The 19,446-nt window shown below is 41.0% G+C and overlaps 2 protein-coding genes across 6 annotated transcripts in view; one reads left to right on the top strand and one right to left on the bottom strand.

Annotated features, from left to right (window-relative positions):
- The first annotated feature begins 3,005 nt into the window (after positions 1-3,005).
- On the top strand, positions 3,006-9,377 carry il2rga (interleukin 2 receptor, gamma a). The gene is made up of 8 exons (XM_060909642.1): positions 3,006-3,166; positions 3,980-4,070; positions 4,779-4,960; positions 5,097-5,236; positions 5,366-5,537; positions 6,345-6,444; positions 7,440-7,521; positions 7,694-9,377. The coding sequence occupies exons 1-8, from the start codon at positions 3,100-3,102 to the stop codon at positions 7,844-7,846; spliced, it is 987 nt and encodes a 328-aa protein (XP_060765625.1). The 5' UTR covers positions 3,006-3,099; the 3' UTR covers positions 7,847-9,377.
- A 208-nt stretch (positions 9,378-9,585) lies between these two features.
- ryr1a (ryanodine receptor 1a (skeletal)) overlaps positions 9,586-19,446 on the bottom strand; it is a 128,422-nt gene continuing 118,561 nt past the window's right edge. For 4 of the 5 annotated variants that reach the window (XM_060909640.1, XM_060909638.1, XM_060909639.1 and 1 more), the window contains 21 exons: positions 18,625-18,705; positions 18,371-18,459; positions 18,040-18,168; positions 17,779-17,883; positions 17,481-17,562; positions 15,673-16,976; positions 15,426-15,496; positions 14,984-15,152; positions 14,791-14,877; positions 14,442-14,702; positions 14,210-14,340; positions 13,822-13,864; positions 13,304-13,440; positions 13,088-13,148; positions 12,860-13,006; positions 12,197-12,331; positions 11,920-12,076; positions 11,072-11,136; positions 10,862-10,962; positions 10,057-10,108; positions 9,586-9,955 (listed from right to left, as the gene is read on the bottom strand). In XM_060909640.1, the coding sequence (XP_060765623.1) occupies positions 9,860-9,955; positions 10,057-10,108; positions 10,862-10,962; positions 11,072-11,136; positions 11,920-12,076; positions 12,197-12,331; positions 12,860-13,006; positions 13,088-13,148; positions 13,304-13,440; positions 13,822-13,864; positions 14,210-14,340; positions 14,442-14,702; positions 14,791-14,877; positions 14,984-15,152; positions 15,426-15,496; positions 15,673-16,976; positions 17,481-17,562; positions 17,779-17,883; positions 18,040-18,168; positions 18,371-18,459; positions 18,625-18,705 (3,503 nt within the window). In that variant the 3' untranslated portion in view covers positions 9,586-9,859. The remainder of the gene's footprint in view (positions 9,956-10,056; positions 10,109-10,861; positions 10,963-11,071; positions 11,137-11,919; positions 12,077-12,196; positions 12,332-12,859; positions 13,007-13,087; positions 13,149-13,303; positions 13,441-13,821; positions 13,865-14,209; positions 14,341-14,441; positions 14,703-14,790; positions 14,878-14,983; positions 15,153-15,425; positions 15,497-15,672; positions 16,977-17,480; positions 17,563-17,778; positions 17,884-18,039; positions 18,169-18,370; positions 18,460-18,624; positions 18,706-19,446) is intronic. The other variant, XM_060909641.1, reaches the window with a different exon arrangement.

A 19,446-nucleotide genomic window follows, 5' to 3' on the forward strand; every position in this document is an offset into this window, starting at 1 on the left:
AATAATAATAATAATAATAATAATAAATTTTATTTAAAGCGCCTTTCAGGGTACTCAAGGACACTTAACAATAAAAGTGTAAAGATAAAATCAAGCAATTATAAACAATTAGAAATAATGAAAAATAAGATGAATAAAACGAAGCAAGACAGGAATATATAACAAGTAAACTATCAATAAAAAAAAAACAATAAAATAGCTGGACATTCTGACACTAAAATAATAAAACCGATTAAAAAAGTATCTATTAAAAGGGAAAAGCAAGAGTAAAAAGGTGGGTTTTTAATTGTGCCTTAAAAGAAGAGAGAGAGGTACACTGCCGCAATGAGAGGGGGAGAGAATTCCAGAGTTTAGGCCCAGCTACACTGAAAGCCCTGTCACCCATGGAATGAAGACGAGTAGAGGGGGTGACAAGGAGGTGTGTGTCCGTGGAGCGTAGGGTGCGTGTGGGCTGGTATGGGGAGAGGAGATGAGTGAGATAAGGGGGTGCTAGATTATGCTGTGCCTTAAAGACGAGTAGGAGGATTTTGAATTGAATGCGTGACTGAACAGGAAGCCAGTGGAGTTGGTGAAGGACAGGCGTGATGTGTTGCCATGGTCTGGTGTGGGTAAGAAGTCTTGCTGCAGAGTTCTGGATATATTGTAATCTGTTTATTGATTTGGCTGGAAGACCAGTAAGGAGGGCATTGCAATAGTCCAATCTTGAGGTTATGAAAGCATGGATGAGAGTTTCTGCAGTGGCAAGGGTGAGAGAAGATCGGAGTTTAGAGATGGTTTTCAGATGGAAGAATGCTGTTTTTGTGACCTGTTTTATGTGGGATTCAAAAAAAAGTGATGAGTCAATAATGACACCAAGGTTCTTCACTTCAGATGAGGTGGTGGTAAAGTAGCCTGGGATGGAGAACTGAGAGTGGTTTATCTTTTTAAGGAGGGTGGGAGTGGCAATGAGTATGGCTTCTGTCTTATCATGGTTGAGTTTAAGAAAGTTACAAGTCATCCAATTGCTGATATCATGAAGGCAGACAGCCAGGTCAGAAAGTGGGAGTGGATGTGAGGGCTTGGTGTGGATGTAAATTTGTGTATCATCAGCATAACTGTGGAAATGAAGATTATGCTGGCGGAGGATATGGCCAAGGGGGAGAGTATAAATAGTGAAGAGCAGGGGGCCAAGGACAGAACCTTGTGGTACACCATGAGCAAGGGGCAAACTATGGGACTGGAAATCACCAATAGTAACAAACTGTTCCCTACCCGTGAGATATGACCTAAACCAAGAAAGTGCAGTGCCCGTAATACCCAAAAGTGTCTAATACACAAAAGTGTTTAATCTAATCTAATCTAATCTAATCTAATCTACATACCCCAGATAGCAAAAGGGCGTTGATTCGACGGGGAATCATCGGCATGTTCTTTGACCATACGCCGTCGAATCATCGTGGATCACCGGTGTTGATTCAACACCACTTTGCTCATACGAGTTTGCGTCAGGGGCGATTCTAGCATCTGATCTTTGGGGGTGCTTAGCCCCCAGAGCTGACAGAGGCACCTGGCTTGAACGACAGTGTTTCCACATTTATTCCGCATTTAGACTAGACTTAACTAGACAAGAAGACTAGACTAGACTTATGCAATGTTTTAACAGAAGCTGACCCAATAAACTATGATATCTACACATTTACAACCACTGACACAAATATTTACGTTATATTTTTAACTAAACAAGACCTACTACTGCATTTGTAATGTTGGAGCTATTCATTTTGAACAGTGGTAATTGTTAATTAATGTGTTATTGTGTAATAATAGTGTGTATTATTATGATTTTACATTAGTTTACATTAGTTTATATTTTTTGTTACATTTGTTATATTTTGGTCGTGTTCTTTTGATAGTCATTTGTTTAATTGTTTGCTTCGTGCATGTACGTTTCAGTGTCTGTTTTGATTAATTTGCTAATTATTATGATGTTATTTATGATAAATATATAAATATGAATATATAAATGATAAGCAAACATAAACGCTCTGTTACAGTAAATAAAATTGACTAACCCACGGTGGTCTAGCACCGTAGCACTTGTACAGCTCTGCACAAAAGTATCTCGATATGGATGATAAATGTCGTTTTTATCATTCTGTTCATAGACCAGGGAACATCAATATTGCATTATGCATATTATTGTGTTGTGTTTAACAACTGTAACTCCAGTCCGTACCTTCACATCTCGCTATGCCAGTAATACTCAGGTGCTACTTCGAGTTCCTCATCGGCGTGGAATCCAGTTAAAAAACACCATGTCGTAGCAAGCACTCGCGCGGACAGGCAACCCAATCAGAGGGGACGCGAGGAGGAGAGGGATTTTACTGCTCATAGAGCTCTCACCTAACAGCTGAATTCAACAACACACACACGGCCGCGCACACATTCATTGCGCAGTGCGCAAGGGCGCTTATTTCTGAAAATTACGTCCAAAAGCAGTGTTTTTGAGGGTGCTGAGCTAGGGGGTGCTGAGCTAGGGGGTGCTTGAGCACCCCAAAAATAGGCTAAACACGCCCCTGGTTTGCGTTGAAACGACGTTGAAAAGTGGATGGTGGCCGACAGAGGATAGACCCCCTTTCACCCTTCATTCAGCTACGGATTTCGGTCGATTTATAGTTTAATTTTCGGCGATGATTCATCCAACTTTACTTCCTGCGCACACGGGGACGGTGCTGCGGTTAGATGGAGAGAGGACTGAAGCCCCGCGACCTTTAGCGCAAACTTATAGTCATGTGACATCTAACTTTTTTAATGTCTTTAATTTAATTGGGCTTCAAATCATTTCACTGTTTGTTTTATAAAAAATATAGATAAGAAAAAATCCTCACCTGTACAATAAAATCTTTATTTCATGTTATTTTTAACTCTATTTCAGGTAATTCTTTTTATAAACTTGTTTTTGTGAAGCTTTGCGGTTGTTCTCATTTAGAAACCTGTGTGTGTGTGTAGTGCAGGGGAGTGAACAGGAAGTCTCTCTCTCTCTCTCTCTCTCTCTCTCTCTCTCTCTCACACGAAGCTGAAGAGAACCGAGTCAGAGAAAAGTTGAGTTTGTGCTGGAAAATGGTTTTCTCTGCTTTTCTCTTTTCCCTGTGGATGCTTTCAGGCTCCGCGGCTGAACTTCAGCTCCGTGAGTTTCTCACATTCTGGTTTCAGACTCTCTCAGGGCTTTGGGGAGGATCAGCTTTAATCAGCTTTAATCAGCTTTAAAGGTGTTTTTGTTCGGTTAAGTTTTCTATCTGTCATCATTAATATTATTATTAAAAATGTTTACAGTAACAACAGCGATAAGCAGGTTTACTGCGCGCGCACAATTATCATCAAAGTATGAACATCATTTTAATGAAATGTACATTCCATATGATATTCTATTTTATTTATTAAACTCTAAACACTGAAACCTCTTTATTCGTGTTTAAATCTCTGGGATATGATCAGGTTTAGTCCTGAAGTGAGTGCAGTAAGTTTTTTACTCAAACAGTTTCTCTTTTTATTTCTTACATTTTTAATCTTTTGTATAAACAGAACTATTTCTTTATTTATTTCATTTTTCAAAACCTGTTTTAATGATTAAATATAAATGAACACGGTGTGTGTAACTCAGTGAAGATGTTTAATGCCTCATTAAAAATGTAATAAATGTGTGTGTGTGTGTGTGTGTGTGTGTGTATATGGTGTGTGTATATATGGTGCGTGTGTGTTCAAACCGCAGATGTTTTTTTTCAGCCATTTTTACTTCCTGTAGAGTGTGTACTTGTGAATTTCAGCTGAAATGGTGAACAGGACGTCACCGTGCCGTTTATTTTGCTGTTCTATTCAGGAACAAAATAATTTTTTTTGCTCTGTCAGATTTTGAGACAGAAAAGTTAAACTAAAGTAAGTTTTATTCATCCATGAACATCACACCTCATTTCTGTGTGTGTGTGTGTGTGTGTGTGTGTAGAGATTGAGTGCACGGTGATGAATCTGGAGTATCTGAACTGCACATGGGATGGAGACAGAACCCTGGTGGAGAACATCACCTTTAAAAGCAGGTGCTTACTGCAGTGTTTAATGTGTGTGTGTGTGTGTGTGTGTGTGTGTGTGTAACTAAGTGACTAATCACTCACGGTCAGCATTTATAGAAAACAGACTGAGGCTGTAAAGCAGGAAACCTGAGAGCAGGAAACACACCTGAGCCCGACAGCAGCTCCCTTACACACTGAAGTGTCACTTACACAGTCTGTACACACACACACACACACACACACACACTTTAAAGAACTTCCTGTAGCACCTTGAAACAGTCGCTCCCTCACCAGCTTCATCATGCTCGCTCATGTTCTCATCTCATCTCATTATCTGTAGCCGCTTTATCCTGTTCTACAGGGTCGCAGGATCCTATCCCAGCTGACTACGGGCGAGAGGCGGGCTCGCTCATGTTAATAAGAGAAAAAACCCACAAACCTGTAAATCATAAGCATCTCTTCCTTAAAGTTACAGCGAAACCTCGGACTGTTACAAAATACATGTGGAGCGTCTGCTGTCTGAGTCGCTGTGAATTAATGCACACCTTCTGACCAATCAGATTCAGCGTCACCTGCAGCAACATATGAAACACAGGGTTTAAGGTTTCTTGTTTCTTGTAGTGTGAAGTTCTTACAGTGATGTTTCTGTGTTGAACATACAGTCGCTGAATGTTTTTATATGTGTGTGTGTGTGTGTGTGTGTGTGTGTGTGTGTGTGTGTGTGTGTGTGGTCAGTTATGGACAACCAGATGCTCCTTCAGAATGTTCCTCTTATCAGTATGCTGGAGCAGTTCGTGTTGGCTGTGTGGTTCCATATGATGAATTGAAGATTCAGAGATTCTCGAAATTTTATGCCTGGATATACAGAAACAACATCGTCATCGCAAAACAAGAATACAAGACACTGTTAAACAGGGGTAACACACACACACACACACACACACACCCCTATCCCTCAGGGAGCTACAAGAAGATGGAGGAATAACAGAGTCCCTCATTTCTATAAAGAAAACACAGTCAAACATTTAATTCATCTTCTCTCTCTCCCCCCAGTGAAATTGGACGCTCCGTATAACGTGTCGGTGTTCTTGAGAGATCCAGAGCTGTGGATTTACTGGAACATTACCAATCACGCTAAACTATCATGTCAGGAGCGTGAAGTTCGCTACAGGGTCAACAGCAACAAGTGGATTGTACGCACATCTGTCTGACCTTATCATCACCACCTCAGAGTGCTATAATAATAATAATAATCAGAATATTTCTGTATCCAGTTGGAATGTGGCGTAAAAATCAGTTTCCTGTTTGTTGTTGTTCCTCAGACGAACAGCAATTGTGTGGAGAACGCCTTTAATGTGCCGTTTCCAAACGCTCAGCGTCAGTACGAGTTCCAGATGAGAGTGCGCATATCCTCCACCTGTGGACAGTCTGAAATGTGGAGTGAATGGAGTGAGCCGGTGTTCTGGGGACCCATGAAGGAGATTAATGATACAGGTAACATCACTGTACACAGACCTGTACAAGCATCTCAGTAAAGAAATACTGTAAAGCAAAGATGCCTTAAAAATAATCAAATTAAAATTTCTATATAAAACAGTCCTCCAGACTGAGCAGTAAACATTAATATACTAAAGAAGGTCAGTATTGCTTTGTTTTTTTTTAAGAAATCCATCAGTTGTGTCCCAGATGCACTTTGTGGAGTTTTATAAGGAGATTTTATCTGTTCAGCTTTTCTGAGGATCTTCTGACTGTCGCACTCGCGTCCATTTTTACAAATAAACCCAGAGACACATCATTATCTGTGTAATAAACTTCTTTTCTACATTTTTTCTGCAACATTCAATTTTTTTGGAATGTTATGAAAATCTAAGATAAAATTAGTCTTTTTTTCTTTTAATTAGGGACCCTAAGACTTGAAAATCATCACCCCAATTTCAAAAAAAAAAGTTGGGGTGTAAAACATAAATAAAACATAATATAATGAATTACAAATCCTTTTAAATCTATATTCAATTAAATACAATACAAAGACATTTTGATATTTTCAATGGGAGGCAGACAGGCCAGTTTCACACCCATACTCTTTTACTATGACACCACACTGTTGTGGTTGTTAGAGTAAACTTGATAGATTATCACATTTCCTCAGCAGTAAAACATTAGCATGTAAACGCAACCAAGAAACTAACAGTCGGCTACATCAGTGTCCTGACTGCACCTGCTCATGTGTGTCCTGACGTTGTTGAACAGAGCTGGATGTGTCTACACTGATGTGTGCTGTTGTATGTTTGTGTTGATTAGAGACGAGACAGCAGACACCTGCGGGGCTGATGGTCCTCTGCACAGTTGGAGCTGCAGTCGTCCTCATCATGCTCACCTGTTTGCTCATCCACAGCGAGAGGTTCACTCACTTTATTCAACTCTTTACTATGAGTAATCCATGACAGTCACACAGCACAACTAGCGTTAGGGTTAATCTAACTGGAACACACACAAAAGTTCTTTCTGGAAAAAAAAAAAATCAAGTCAGCAAAGAAAAAACCCCACTGATGTGAGCCTGCTCATTCAGCACATTCAGGTTGTCAGCTGACTTCATTTTATTGCCCCGTAACGTTGCAGAGTCTCGACCTGACCGACTGAATCAACCCCAGATCATCACACTGCCTCCAGAGGCTTCTACAGTGGACACTATGCATGATGGGGCGGAGCTTCATGAGCTTCCCTTCTTACCCTGACACGCCCATCACTCAGGAACAGAGTCAATCTGGACTCATCAGACCACATGACCTTTCCCCATCACTCCAGAGTCCAGTCTTTATGCTCCGGAGCAAAATGAAGCCTTTTCTCCTGATTAGTCTCACTAACGAGTGGGTTTCTTATGACCACACAGTGGTTTAGTCCCAACCTTGTGAGTTCTCATCCCACTGTGTGAGAGAAAATTATCTTAATTTCACTATTAAACACAGCTGTGAATTCTACGGTCGAGTTTTTATGATTCAACTTCAAGTCAAGAGGAAAATTTTACACTAATACAGTGTTGATAAAATAGTATTTCATTTAACAAACACAGTTTTGATAAAAATGATAAGCTTGCACGTTACTCAAAAGTATTTAAAAAAGCCATTTAAGAACAGTTCTGGGGAACGAGGATGAGGAGCTGGAAAACAGAGAATCATGAAAATCAGGAAAAAGAAATGAGTGCAGCTGTGTTTAGAAACAGTGTAAGATTTCACAAAAACTCAGAACAGAACCTCAAGTCTGGTTCATGAGGGCTGTTGATCAGGGGGTGTGGCTAAAGCAGAGGAACATAAGGAGCCTCCTGAGAAATGCTGTTCTCATGTAGAAAAATCTTACAAAGTAGAAAACTACAACATCACTGTGTTCTTTTTTCCCCAGACTCAGAGTGATCCTGGTTCCTGTTGTACCAAGTCCGAAAAATCTCAAAGATCTTATTGACAACTGCGATGGAAATGTCGAGGTAAGGCGATGCCTGTTTGCTACGTGCAGACGTGTGAGAGAGAGATGGACTGCTGCTTAGACAGATGATGATTAGTTTTTTTTATCAGTAAGATCTCTGTGGAAGTGTGTGGTTAATCATCCTAGTGTATTTATAGATTAGGAACCTGAGCTATCGATCTAATTTCCTGCAGGACTGGCTGCACATCTCCAAAGAGCTGCAGGACGGATTTAAGCCCAACTTTAGCGAGCGACCCTGCGCAGTGCGAGAGTTCAGGACAGAGGCTCACAGCGAGTCCGAGAGTGACGACTGTCTCTCGGTGCACACGTCCGTCTCGTCTGATTAACAGTCCATACAGAGCTACTCGTCCACCTGCATCAACCCCCCCAGTGTTGAAACCACACCTCTCAATGGCCTGTAAAACCACAACACCCAGGAGAACAACGTGGAGTTTAAATGTGGTTTACACAAATCTAAATCTGGATTACAATCTGACTTTGAACAACCAATTAAAAATGATAAAAACTGGACTATCAAAGTCAGCAGCTAGAACCAAAACGTTTTAGCAGAAAATGTTTCACAGCTTCAAAGTAAAGGTTAAGGGCTGAGCATAGATTTATTTTACATACACACACACACACACACACACACACACACACACACACACACACATACACGCAAAGTCCAAAAGTCTGAGAGCACTAGTGACAATCTGGGATTTATTTATTTATTTAAAATTGGAAATAAACAGAAGGTTTTAGAATTTTGAAATATTTCAAATGAAGAAAGTAAATGTTCAATCTGTTGAATTTGATATTGAAGATTCTCCACTATTTCTAGGTCCCTAATTAAAACTAAGAAAATGGGTGATAGTCCGTGTTATTTGCTTTGTACGAAAGGTCAGATTTTCCTCATGTCTAATCGTTTCTACTGAAATCTGTGATCAGACGACACTCCGATGGATCTGATCTAAAATGAATCCTAAGATTTTACACAGACTTGTGGAGTCCATGCAGCTTGAGTTCACACGGTCATGAAAGCATGAAACGGGTGAAGCGAATGTTAAGAAACTCTGAAACCTGTAAATATTTCAAAGATTTTACTTTTCTCTCAAGTTGTTGCTGATGAGATCATCTGTAATTAAAACTGTTTTGTTCAATTAGAAAATAATGCAAAAGAGAAGCGTTCAGCTGGGATAGGCTCCAGCTTGCCTGCGACCCTGTAGAACAGGATAAAACGGCTACAGATAATGAGATAAGAAGCATGTTCACTCATGCCCTCAGACTTTTGGACCCCACTCGATGTATATTTTCTCTCTCTCTCTCTCTCTCTCATATATACACACACATATGATGATTTGTAGTCAGAGTGATGTTGTATATATGTGAATATGTGCACATGAAAATATATAATTACATTTGACTCTTTACCCCTTAAAGCAGTTGCTACAGCCACCCTTGTATATGTATATACTGTTCACCCTGAGAACGTATTTACAAGAAAAAAAGTCTAAAGACGAGGTTTTGACAAGGTTTTAGACGAGGCATCATATGTCGTCATTATGGGATATACCCGGGGTCGTCATTAAGGGGTAAAGAGTTAAGGCTATTCTGCTGTGTAACACGTCATTGTGAATGATGCTGCTGTCTGTGTGGAGCTGCTGCTAACAGAAATGCAATGAGACGAAATGCACCGTGCGTGCATGCGTGCGTTTGAGAGGACTATATTTTTCAAACGTATATATACCTTTATTATTATAATGCAGAATAATGTTATCTGAGGCATGAAAGTGAAAAAAGCAAAATTTTTTTCCCTCATAATATTTTTGTATACTATGCGTTATTTACACAATTCTAATAAATAAAAAAAAAACCTTTTCACTGGTTTTCAGTTGTACAGCCAAACAATGAAACTGTTACCGTCTTATTATTTTTACTACTATGACTTCAGGTGGTCTTAATGAATTTAGTCAGAGTAAACAGTTATGTCTATGATTAATAATAATAAACACTGTATGACAGTGTATTACATAATTATCAGCAAATGAGTAGATAGAAATATAGTGAAACAAATAAATATCTGCAGAACATCATTTATTAAATAAAACAACTGTTCAAAGAATAAGTGCAGTGATACACACTCATTAGTTTAGCTCAAAAAATGTGAAGAAATAAAAGTCTGTTAGTGTCTCTATAATGTTATCATAATAATAAAGTACAGTATATTATAGTACATACAAATATTATACTAATGCCCTGTGAAAGCAAACTCCTGAAAACTCTATTAATTAAAATCAATTAAATCTAAAATGATTAAAACCATTCAATGTTATTGTGTGCGTGTGTGTATGTGTTACTTTCTATCCCAGCTGATCCTCATACTGTTTTCTAAAACAGTCACCAGCAGGGAAGAAATCCCAGCAGCGCTCCTGATACATCTTCCACACGTACGACTCCTGACACACACAAAGATAAACATCGTTCTCTGAAAGCTTCGTATGATTCTTTAATCAGGATGAAGGTGTGTGTGTGTGTGTGAGACTGAGGGGTGTGTTACCTGCCCGGTGTGCTCCGTCTCCTCCTTGTTTATGAGGTACATGAGGAAGAACCTGAGACACAGAGCATCAGCTGGTCATTATTATCCACAAACACATTCCTCACATCAGAGATGCTGGATCTCAGCAGTGGGTTAATGGCTGTGTGATTAGATCATGCAGGGGCTTGTGGGAAATGCAGTTACTGAGTTTAAAACAGGACTGCAGAAGCTGCATGCCTCAGCGATGGTTAAAGACAGATGGTTCAGTCGTTCAGAGTAACAGTCTGCTCAGACCACATCAGCTCCTGCAGGAACCACAGCAAACAGTCAGAGGCATCTGAGATGTTCTACAGTTGAGCAAAAACTACTAAGATTTGGCAGTTAAAGCTAAAGAGGCCTTCTGGGGTTTACTGATGGATTACTGGTCCATGCTGTAGATTCAGAGTTCCACACATGAGGATTATTCAGTCAGTCAAAAAACCTTTCACTGATCTATTCACCCCCTTTCTTACATAATGACCCTTTATGGCCTCTTTAATCCCTCATTTTATGGAATATTTTATGGAGTGATATTTATCCACCAAGCCAGCTCTAAAAACATATCCTTTGTCTTAACTCCAGCCACTTGGCTATATTCAGTATCTTCCAGTTGATATTTAGTAAACCATGCTCCAACTCCAGCATTCATCTAATTTCTTAATGATTCAAATAGTCCTGAATTTGTTTCTTCCGAGCCCATGAGTATGATAACCAGGTGACGTTTGTCAATCATGTGAAAGCCTGACAGAGTGTGTGTGAGACAGGTAAAGCAGGTGCAGTCACTCACAGGTAGTTGGCCAGGTTGTGTTCCTCTAAGGTGTGCGTCTCAAAGCCGTGTGGAGTGGTGTCAAAGTAATCGCTCCCAATCCCACAGATAAAACATTTGGTCTGGAGAAGAAATTCATTCATTACACTCTGACACTGAACACACAAACTCTCTCTCACACACACATGCACACTGTGTCATGTATGTCAGCTAAGCATCACACTCATGTACCTCCATATCTTCTTTGACCTGCTCCTGCTGGTCTCTCAGCTCACCGAAGGCATCAATGATCAGACCTGTATCAAAGAAAAGTTCAGTCTAATTAAACATCAGATCAAACCTAGAGTGAGAATTAAAACCACCAGCTGTCAGCCTTTTCCAGACCTAAAGGTGTAAAATAAATGATCGGTGAACATCAGCATGTTTACTGATACACAATCTAATAAAAAACACAACACCAGTTTAAGTCACCTGACAATGAGTTGAATTGAATTGAACATGTGATAGACGGAGAGAAAGCACACACATTTTTTATTATTTTGAGAAAATATATAAGTTCATGGCGGCACGGTGGTGTAGTGGTTAGCGCTGTCACCTCACAGCAAGAAGGTCCTGGGTTCGAGCCCCATGGCCGGCGAGGGCCTTTCTGTGCGGAGTTTGCATGTTCTCCCCGTGTCCGCGTGGGTTTCCTCCGGGTGCTCCGGTTTCCCCCACAGTCCAAAGACATGCAGGTTAGGTTAACTGGTGGCTCTAAATTGAGCGTAGGTGTGAATGTGAGTGTGAATGGTTGTCTGTGTCTATGTGTCAGCCCTGTGATGACCTGGCGACTTGTCCAGGGTGAACCCCGCCTTTCGCCCGTAGTCAGCTGGGATAGGCTCCAGCTCGCCTGCGACCCTGTAGAACAGGATAAAGCGGCTACAGATAATGAGATGAGATGAGATATAAGTTCATCATGAATGGCTATAGCTGCTTTTCTGGAGAGAGAGAGAGAAAGAGAGAGAGAGAGAGGGGAAGTTGATTTCCTATAAAACTCCACACTTCACTCTGTATCTCACCAACAGATACTGAATGAGCTTTACCCTGAATGATGGCCAATAGAATGACGATGACAAAGAAGAAGAAGGTGATGTCGAAAACAACGCGGTAAAGTTCATACTCATCACCTGCAGGATCCTCAATCTCATCACCAATACCTCCACCTGCTCTCACGCCAACATACATGTGGAATAGATAACACTGAGAGAGAGAGAGAGAGAGAGAGAGAGAGAGAGAGAGAGAGAGAGAGAGAAGGTATGAGATGATGTAAGGAACCAGGAGAACATGATAATGAGAAGTTGAGGAGTTGATCAGACTGACTGTCATCATGTCGTCACATTTCATATCCGGCTCATCCTCATCCTCACTCTTGTTGTAGAATTTGCGGAAGAAATTAAACGCAACCACGGTGTAGAGATACACAACCACCGCTAACAATCCCACCGTCATCATCAGCTGCAACACACACACACACACACACCAGTTTGCCATGTTACTCAGTGCAGGAGCTAACTAAAAGCAATACTGGACAATGTGCAATATAATGTGCAATACCTCTCCTGCTGGACTTTTTTTTTCCTTTTTCTTTCTTCTTTTTCCTATATCTTATTATTTTTTATATTTGTGTATGTAAATACTTAATTTAATTAATTTATTTAGAAGTTTTCTCTATTTTCTATTCTCTGTTTATCTGTAATGCTGCTGCTGGAATTTTAATTTCCCTGACAGAACCCTCCCAAAGAGATCAATAAAGTTCTATCTAATCTAATCTAACTGATTAAAACGATGAGCTGCATTTGTATCTGAGCTGAGAAGTATCGCATCGCGAGCAAACACACGCTGGATGCAGTTTGATCCTGAACGAGACACATATGGAGTTTGATTATCTTTGAAATTTTATTAAAGTAGAAGTTGAAGTGTCTTTGTGCAGAATAATACAAATCAAAGATTTTAAATAAATAAATATGTTATTAAAGCTGTTACCTGTTTGCCATTGTGTGTGACAGAGGACAGGATGGTGCGCAGTGTCTTCACGCCCATGGCAATGTCCAGCAGGTGACACGCAAAGAAGAAGTTGTTGTAGTGTCCGAGCAGTGACATCACCGTGTACCACACCAGGTAGAGGAACGTCTGCAGAAACAACACACACAGGTTAAACCTGCAATCTGTGAACACACGCTCTATAATCTGCAGCCTGACTCTGTCTCTTACGTTGTCTGTAAACACAACTCCAAACTTCCAGACCTGATACTTGAGATCAATTGCAGCGATCCTGAAAGAGAAAAACAGCAGAAATATCAATGCATATATTTATTAATTGTTGACTATTTTTCCTCATCAGTCCACTCGTAGCCAGGTGTCCCTCCCACACGCGCACACACACCGCTCTGGCAGGATTAGGACAGCACTAACATGATTTTTAATTACCAGGCTAAAATGGAGTTGTCTGATTCTTGTGGTTTTTTATCAGTTTGTTGTTTGCTGACGTCCAGCGAGGCGAGGTCCATCCCCAGCAGCTCTGCGATTCGCTCTCGTCCATAAATATCACCATATTTATCTAGCACCTGAAAAATGAAGACAAAATTAAAAACGATGTGACCTTCCCACAAGCCAATGTCACAGATTTTGGGAATATTACAGAACAAGAAGCACATGCCAGGAGATTTGTCTACATGTTGTTATTTGTCACTGCAGGTTTGTCTCTGATGTTCTTTCCAAAAAAGCAGGTTATGTGTCTGGAAAGAAGGGTTTTGTAATGTTATCATTAATAAGCACTACAGTGTAATGGTTAATAGTGACGACAGCTTGATTTGCTTAACATGTGAAATAATGAGAAATATAAACCTTGTGTATGATTCTGATCCAATCCACAATTAATTATTTGTGTGTGTACACACACACACACACACACACACAATTACTGATCCTTACTGTTTCACACTCACCTTACGTTTAACAAACTTGTCCCAGTAGTTATTAGGATATGAGCTGAAATTTAGAAAAAAACAAACACATTTTCAAATTATTTTTTCCATGTCAGCATGACAGATCAGAGTTACACCATGCATTCAGCTTAAAAACAAAAAGAAGTGCATTTTGTTTCTCAATCTTAGACTCAGTAGTCCAGTTTATAAGCTCCACCTTCTTACAAGTGTACAATTACTGCAGAAAGTATTGGCACCCCTCAGAATTACCAACGGCAGTGTGGTTGGAGTTTTAAACACTGATGGGATGAAAAACAGTACACTGACCAGCAACAGTGCTGAGGACTATTCCCACAAATATACACAAGTGTGTGTAAATGAGTGTGTATCAATGAGTGTGTTAACTGACGGTGTATTGAGCACCAGTCTGTCCCACTGTCCTTTAATATCATCATCTTCAGGCTGGTCAGTAATGTAAAGACCATCAAACTCCAGCTTCCTCGCCAGCTCCTTCTCTCGCTTAAAGATCACCAGTGGGATCTACAACACACACACACACACACACACACACACCACAACAATGTACCTGTGTACATAATAACATCTTCTCCATGATTTTGAACATGTCTGGTGTACTGAACCTTGAGGCAGTTGTATCCGATGATGCAGATAAAGGAGATGATGGTGTGGAGAATGGCGAGGAAGGCCAGCGTGGGCTGCATGTATCCTGTGCTCTCCTCCAGAAAGTAATACACAGGGCCTTCCTCATCGTCATCATCGTCACCCCCGATATCCTCTGCTCCAGAGCTGTCCATCTGTTCACCTGAACCTTCAAAAAGCCCAGAACCCTCAAACACACCTGAACCTTCAAGCTCCTCATCACCTGGAGGTGTGTCTGACACCTGAAACACACATTTCACTCAGTGTTATTATTACTGTTATTATTAAATTCTACATTCTGCGATTTAAATAAAGTGAACATTTACAGACCCTGTAGAAGAGCAGAATGAAGTTCAAGGCGAAGGCGATAAACAGAGCCAGGAAGCGGAGGTTGTAGAAGTTCCGAGATAGGTAATTCTGTAAATTAAATTTAAAAAAAATAAAAAAAACAGCTTTATTTAACTCAAAAGCAAATGAAATTAGCTTAAAGTTCAGGAAAAGTGTTGAAGTGTGAAAACTGAACCATGAATTTATTTCGCTGGACGTCCAGCTCATTCCACAGCTCAAACCCTCCGTCTCTGGTGGCTTGTTTCTCTTTCTTGGCCTTGCTGGGCTTCTGGACCTTTATGTTTTCTTGCGGCTCCTCAGGCTTCTGCACCGCTTCCTTTTCCGTCTTCTCTCCGCTTTCAGTGCTGTGAGGAGAAAGCAGAAGTGTCCACACAGAAAGCAAAGTTCAAACACAGCTCAGTTCATGTGTTCAGTGCTCTGTACTACAACTGTAAATTACATTTTATTTACAGCATCAGGAAGACATCGCTAACGTCACTAATTATGAATTATGCCATACTGCTTATGTACATTTATGAATATTTAAATAGGAGCTGCGCTTCTGAAGAGTTACAGAAGTTATAGACATTTCGTTCCAGTCTCAATGTAAAATAGAGGAAATTAAAATAGAAGCTCACTCAGCTTTCTCTGGCTCTGGAGCAGGTTCTTCAGCAGCTGCTGCCTGCTCAGTTCCTCCCTCCTCTGGCTGCTGCAACACACACCACATATAAAATAACACAGATAAAGAATACGTCGTATTTCAGTCGGAGAACAGAGCTATTATGGTCGTAACAAAAAGAACAAACATCGTGAGTCTTAACAGTGAGAGGAGGTTATAATTTAGAAGTTATGTAACCTATTCAGTAATAAAATGCCAAGCTGTACCATCTTCCTCTTGGTTAAAGGAGAACCCTCTGGAGTTGGTGGTTCAATAGGTGTCGTATCTCCCATATCTCCCAGACCCCCGGGTGTGTCGATACCTGGGATCTTCCCCACATCTTGCTCTGTGCTGTCTTCATCTTCTTCTTCTCCTTGTGCTGCCTCAGTAGAATCTGTTACTCCTCCTGCTTCCTGTTCTTCACCACTTCTTGCTTCTCCAGGAAGGTCTCCGTGCACCTCGTCCTGAGTGGGGTCAGGCATGCTGGCCAGGAGCTCCACCACAGTGATGTTTTTGGCTCCTTCCACCAAACTGCCTCCGAAAAGTGTGTGCCAAACGATCAGGAAGAATCCTTTACAGATGCTGAAAATGAAGTGGAACACGCCCAGTAAGATGGTCCAGAGGAAGGTAGCGATGCCGATGACCATCTCTTTGACGGTCATCTTTCTGAGCCGTCTGTATTGTTTGCGCAGGTTACGGAAGGTGAACATGCCCATGAAGTGAATCATGCTGTTCAGGAAGTCAGCAAAAGCAGAGCTTGACTCTGATTGACTGTTTTTTTCGCCATCTTCATCATCGGCTCTGCCTCCTCCTGCCTCATTCCCCTCATCTACTTCCTCATCATCATCTTCTTTCTCTTCTTCTTCCTTCTCCGAGATCCGTGAGGCGATGTTCATCTCAAAAATGGTATCCTCGCAGAAATTCACAAAAAGCTCCATTTTCTCTGATTCTCCTCCTTCATTGACGACATCGAAAATAAACTGGCGTTTGGACTCTCGGACCTGAGGCATCTCCCACTGCTTTCGGTTGACCTCACTGATCTCGAAATAGATCCTCTCGATCTTCCTGCTCGCACCCATGATCTCGATCCGTCCCAAAAACGGTCTGAAGTAGTTCAGGACACTCTCAGCTTGTTCCAGAAAGTTCTGGAGCCTGGTGTCATGTGGGACGTGCTCGGAAAGGTTCGTCAGGAGCACGGCGATGTTGAATCCGATGTCCTTCGCCGGCTCCTGGAATCGGCTCGCAAATTCCTCGTAGTTGATCATCTCGTTCTCGTCAGCTTCGGAGCAGGACAGGAGGAACTGGATCTCTGAGGGTGTGTACTGCTTCTGACTGTCCATGGCTTTCTGGAAGTCCTTTTTGGAGATCAGTCCTCTGGGATCGGTTACGTAGTCACGGAAAGCACCAGAAGCGACAATGTCTTTCAGTTTGAGGAACATGTCGAAGAACTTGAGTATCATCTCAACGTGACTGGAAGACTCAACCAGCATGTCCACCATCTGACGAGCAATCGTGCCGTTTACTATATTACCTGGAGGAAAACAATCAGAGAGGAGTTTAACGGGTATAAAAAGAGCAGCATTTAACCTGATAGTTCAAATCGCATCACATGAGTCACTGCTGTGTCCTTCATCTGCACAGAAAAACACAGCATTACATTCTGCCTTATCAGTTGAAAAGAACCTGACAAATATGCAAATTTAGTGTGTAATTTATGCAAAGGGAAAAACCTAAATAACTACCTGTTACTTCAACATTATTTTTAAGACTTAAACTTACTAGAAATGGTAATAAATTAATAAATATCTAATTAAATGAGAATTATTTTTAACAGAGAATGGCGTGACTAAACCAACCAAATCCATCATTGACCAAAAGATTTAAAAGATTTAATCACTCAGAACTTGTGTAAAATTGTGTAATTCATGTCAGATTTTTGATGTTTGGGGAAAGAAATGTTCATTTCTCAGGCAGAAATAAAGGTTTCACATTTCTGTAGCCAAGTCTGTGGTGGTTGTAATGTGTGTATATGAACCCTCGAGCAGAGACAGCAGCATGACCACCATGTCCTTCTGCAGGTCCAGCAGCTCTTTCAGCAGACCGATCTGACTCGAGTCCTGAAACACAACGCACGCAGGATTTCACAACTGTCATGAAAAGATCATTAAAATCAAATAAACACACAACAGGGTCCAACGGATAACGAGTGTTTAACGTGCTGTTAGCTGTGCATAATGAACTCCTGACTAAGAAAGAAAAGAATATTAAATGTAAATGTGCTGAATGATGAATAGATAACTGTAGATTAAAGGAGAGAATAAAGGAAAAGTCACCTGAGCCAGTTTCATCATCATGTGAGCAAAAACATGAAGGAAACCAATAACAGCATCCCAAAGCCTGCTGTGGGCCAAAGACTGCTGATTACCTGTACAGGGACCCTGAGAGAGAGAGAGAGAGAGAGAGAGAGAGAGAGAGAGAGAGAGAGAGAAAGGCCTTAATGTATAGTACAACTGTATGATAACTGAGGAAATAAAAGTGTGTGTATGAAGTGTGTGTGTGTGTGTGTGTGTGTGTGTGTGTGTGTGTGTTCTCACCTGTATGTACTCAGTGAGTGTGTTGAACACCTGCTTGGCCACATTCATGGCTTTAGAGAAGTTTCTCTTTCCCGGCTCGTCGATGAGCTCTTTACCTGAGTAATACCAGTAGAAATCACTAATGGACTCCTGAAACACATTCCAGTCAAAAGGTCAGAGGTCATGTCCTGTACACATTTCACTGTACTTCTCACACACACACACGGCTACTAAATATTTTAAATGATTACATATCAACTTTCTTCCTTTGATACTCTGTATTTTGTGTATATGTGAAGCTGTGTGTGTGTGTGTGTGTGTGTGTGTGTGTGTGTGTGTGTGTGTGAGAGACCTGCAGGCGGAGCAGGTAATCCACAGTACAGATGATGATGTTGATGGTTGTGGTGCTTCCTGTCTGAGTTCGGAGGTAATTCTGGAAATCTGCAGTCACAGAAACACACGTGATGCAGCGAGCTGCCGAGCTACACATCTCAACATGGCTGAAAAAATGAGGGCTGTTTATATTTGAACAATCCCAGGTGATCCTTATTGTCCATAAATACACCATTCATATTGTTTCCTATTCAGTGTGTGTGTAACACTGACCATTATTGTGTCCTTCACAGAGCAGCTGCAGGAGGCGGAACAGGTCACAGGTGAACTCATCATCAGCCATCACCTTCTCACCTGGAGCAGGTAGAGACAGGAAAACACACAACCTTACAACTGAGCTGAGATCATAAAAATATTCACTCTCTCTCTATCTCTCACACACACACACACACACACACACACACACACACACACACACACACACACACACACACACACACCACTTTCTTTAATAACATAAAACTTTACACATGAGACATACAGCAAAGTTCTGCACATAAACATGGACAAATAACACACACACACACACACACACACACACACACACACACACACACACACACACACAAAAATCACATAGACCACATGTAAAAAGTGTAATGTTAACAAGAAGAGTTTCACGCTGCAACAAGACACACACACACACACACCCCCACACACACACACACACACACACACCCCAACATGCAGATCCACTGAACTCCTGAACTCAACTGTGTGTGATTAGGAGGTGATTAGAGGTGGAATGGAAATGAAAGGTTTGGGGAAAAATTTCATAACTGTGTTTTGTAAGTACTATTCAGATGGGATTTGTGTGTGTGTGTGTGTGTGTGTGTGTGTGTGTGTGTGTGTGTAATGCTGTTGAACAACTGTAGTAATTCTGATGGATTCAAATGGGATAAATGATCTGTGTATAAATCGCAGGAGGGTGTGTCCTGATGATACACGCATGCTCATCACATTAAAAACTCCATGTGCACGCTACACACACTTCATTTTATACAAGTACTTCATAAGGGTATGTTTTAAGGGGCA

This window comes from Neoarius graeffei, chromosome 25, assembly GCF_027579695.1.
Source record: "Neoarius graeffei isolate fNeoGra1 chromosome 25, fNeoGra1.pri, whole genome shotgun sequence".
In the NCBI taxonomy this organism is placed as follows: domain Eukaryota; kingdom Metazoa; phylum Chordata; class Actinopteri; order Siluriformes; family Ariidae; genus Neoarius; species Neoarius graeffei.

What these genes read in the sequence shown, in the direction of transcription:
- il2rga (XM_060909642.1), top strand. Translation starts at nt 3,100, where the DNA reads ATGGTTTTCTCTGCTTTTCTCTTTTCCCTGTGGATGCTTTCAGGCTCC. An exon ending in TTGCTCATCCACAGCGAGAG is followed by an intron (nt 6,445 to 7,439) that starts GTTCACTCACTT and finishes TTTTTTCCCCAG; the next exon opens with ACTCAGAGTGATCCTGGTTC. An exon ending in ACTGCGATGGAAATGTCGAG is followed by an intron (nt 7,522 to 7,693) that starts GTAAGGCGATGC and finishes AATTTCCTGCAG; the next exon opens with GACTGGCTGCACATCTCCAA.